The sequence below is a fragment of the Galeopterus variegatus genome, unplaced genomic scaffold (assembly GCF_000696425.1).
Source record: "Galeopterus variegatus unplaced genomic scaffold, G_variegatus-3.0.2 Scaffold1004, whole genome shotgun sequence".
Classification (NCBI taxonomy): domain Eukaryota; kingdom Metazoa; phylum Chordata; class Mammalia; order Dermoptera; family Cynocephalidae; genus Galeopterus; species Galeopterus variegatus.
The window spans coordinates 364,688-365,312 of NW_007727115.1; the positions used below are offsets into that span (position 1 = coordinate 364,688).

General features: G+C 39.7%; 1 protein-coding gene across 1 annotated transcript in view; it reads right to left on the reverse strand.

Moving 5' to 3' along the window:
• The window catches only part of TUSC3 (tumor suppressor candidate 3), a 313,374-nt gene that overhangs the window by 277,103 nt on the left and 35,646 nt on the right, over positions 1-625 (reverse strand). The window contains exon 2 of the mRNA XM_008574162.1: positions 406-574. Within this exon, the coding sequence (XP_008572384.1) occupies positions 406-574 (169 nt within the window). The remainder of the gene's footprint in view (positions 1-405; positions 575-625) is intronic.

Consider the following 625-nt stretch of genomic DNA (forward strand, 5'->3'; position numbering starts at 1 on the left):
TGACACTAAATAAATTATTTCTCACGAGACTGAGGGAGAAGTCTTTATAAAGTTTCAAAATAGGGAACCTTAACAACTTTATCTGAAGAACATCAGTCTAAAGACATTTCCTGAACTCCTCTTTCCTCAGCCTTGGCTCAAAGATGGACTTTTTAGGTCTACATTCATCATCTCTCATGGATGTTAGCTTGTACAGACAAGACATTAAACAAGGATACCATAAAAGTGAGTATACCTCGAGGTCAGAAAACAATTTCACAAAGAAACATTATAAATCTGATCAGATAACCAAAAAGTCATAGGAGAACACACAGTGTGCTAAGTAAATAAACAGAACAAAATAAACCCAATGCTGAAGAGTCAAAATGAGATATTAACCAGAGCTCCGTTCTGAGTGAAACTTACCTCCTATTCTTTGCCTGTTTGAACACTTGAGCAGGTAGAGATTCCAAGGGGCCTCCTATGTGTACATTACTGCTGAGTCTAGTGTCCTGCTCCAACAGCAAGGGTCTGATCCCTGGTGGAACCTCCATTTCCCTTGATATTGCCCCGCCAGAGACCACCAAGAACATACCTGAAGCCAAACCAAGTTGGATTTATTAGTTTGTTTCAGCAAGTGGGATAG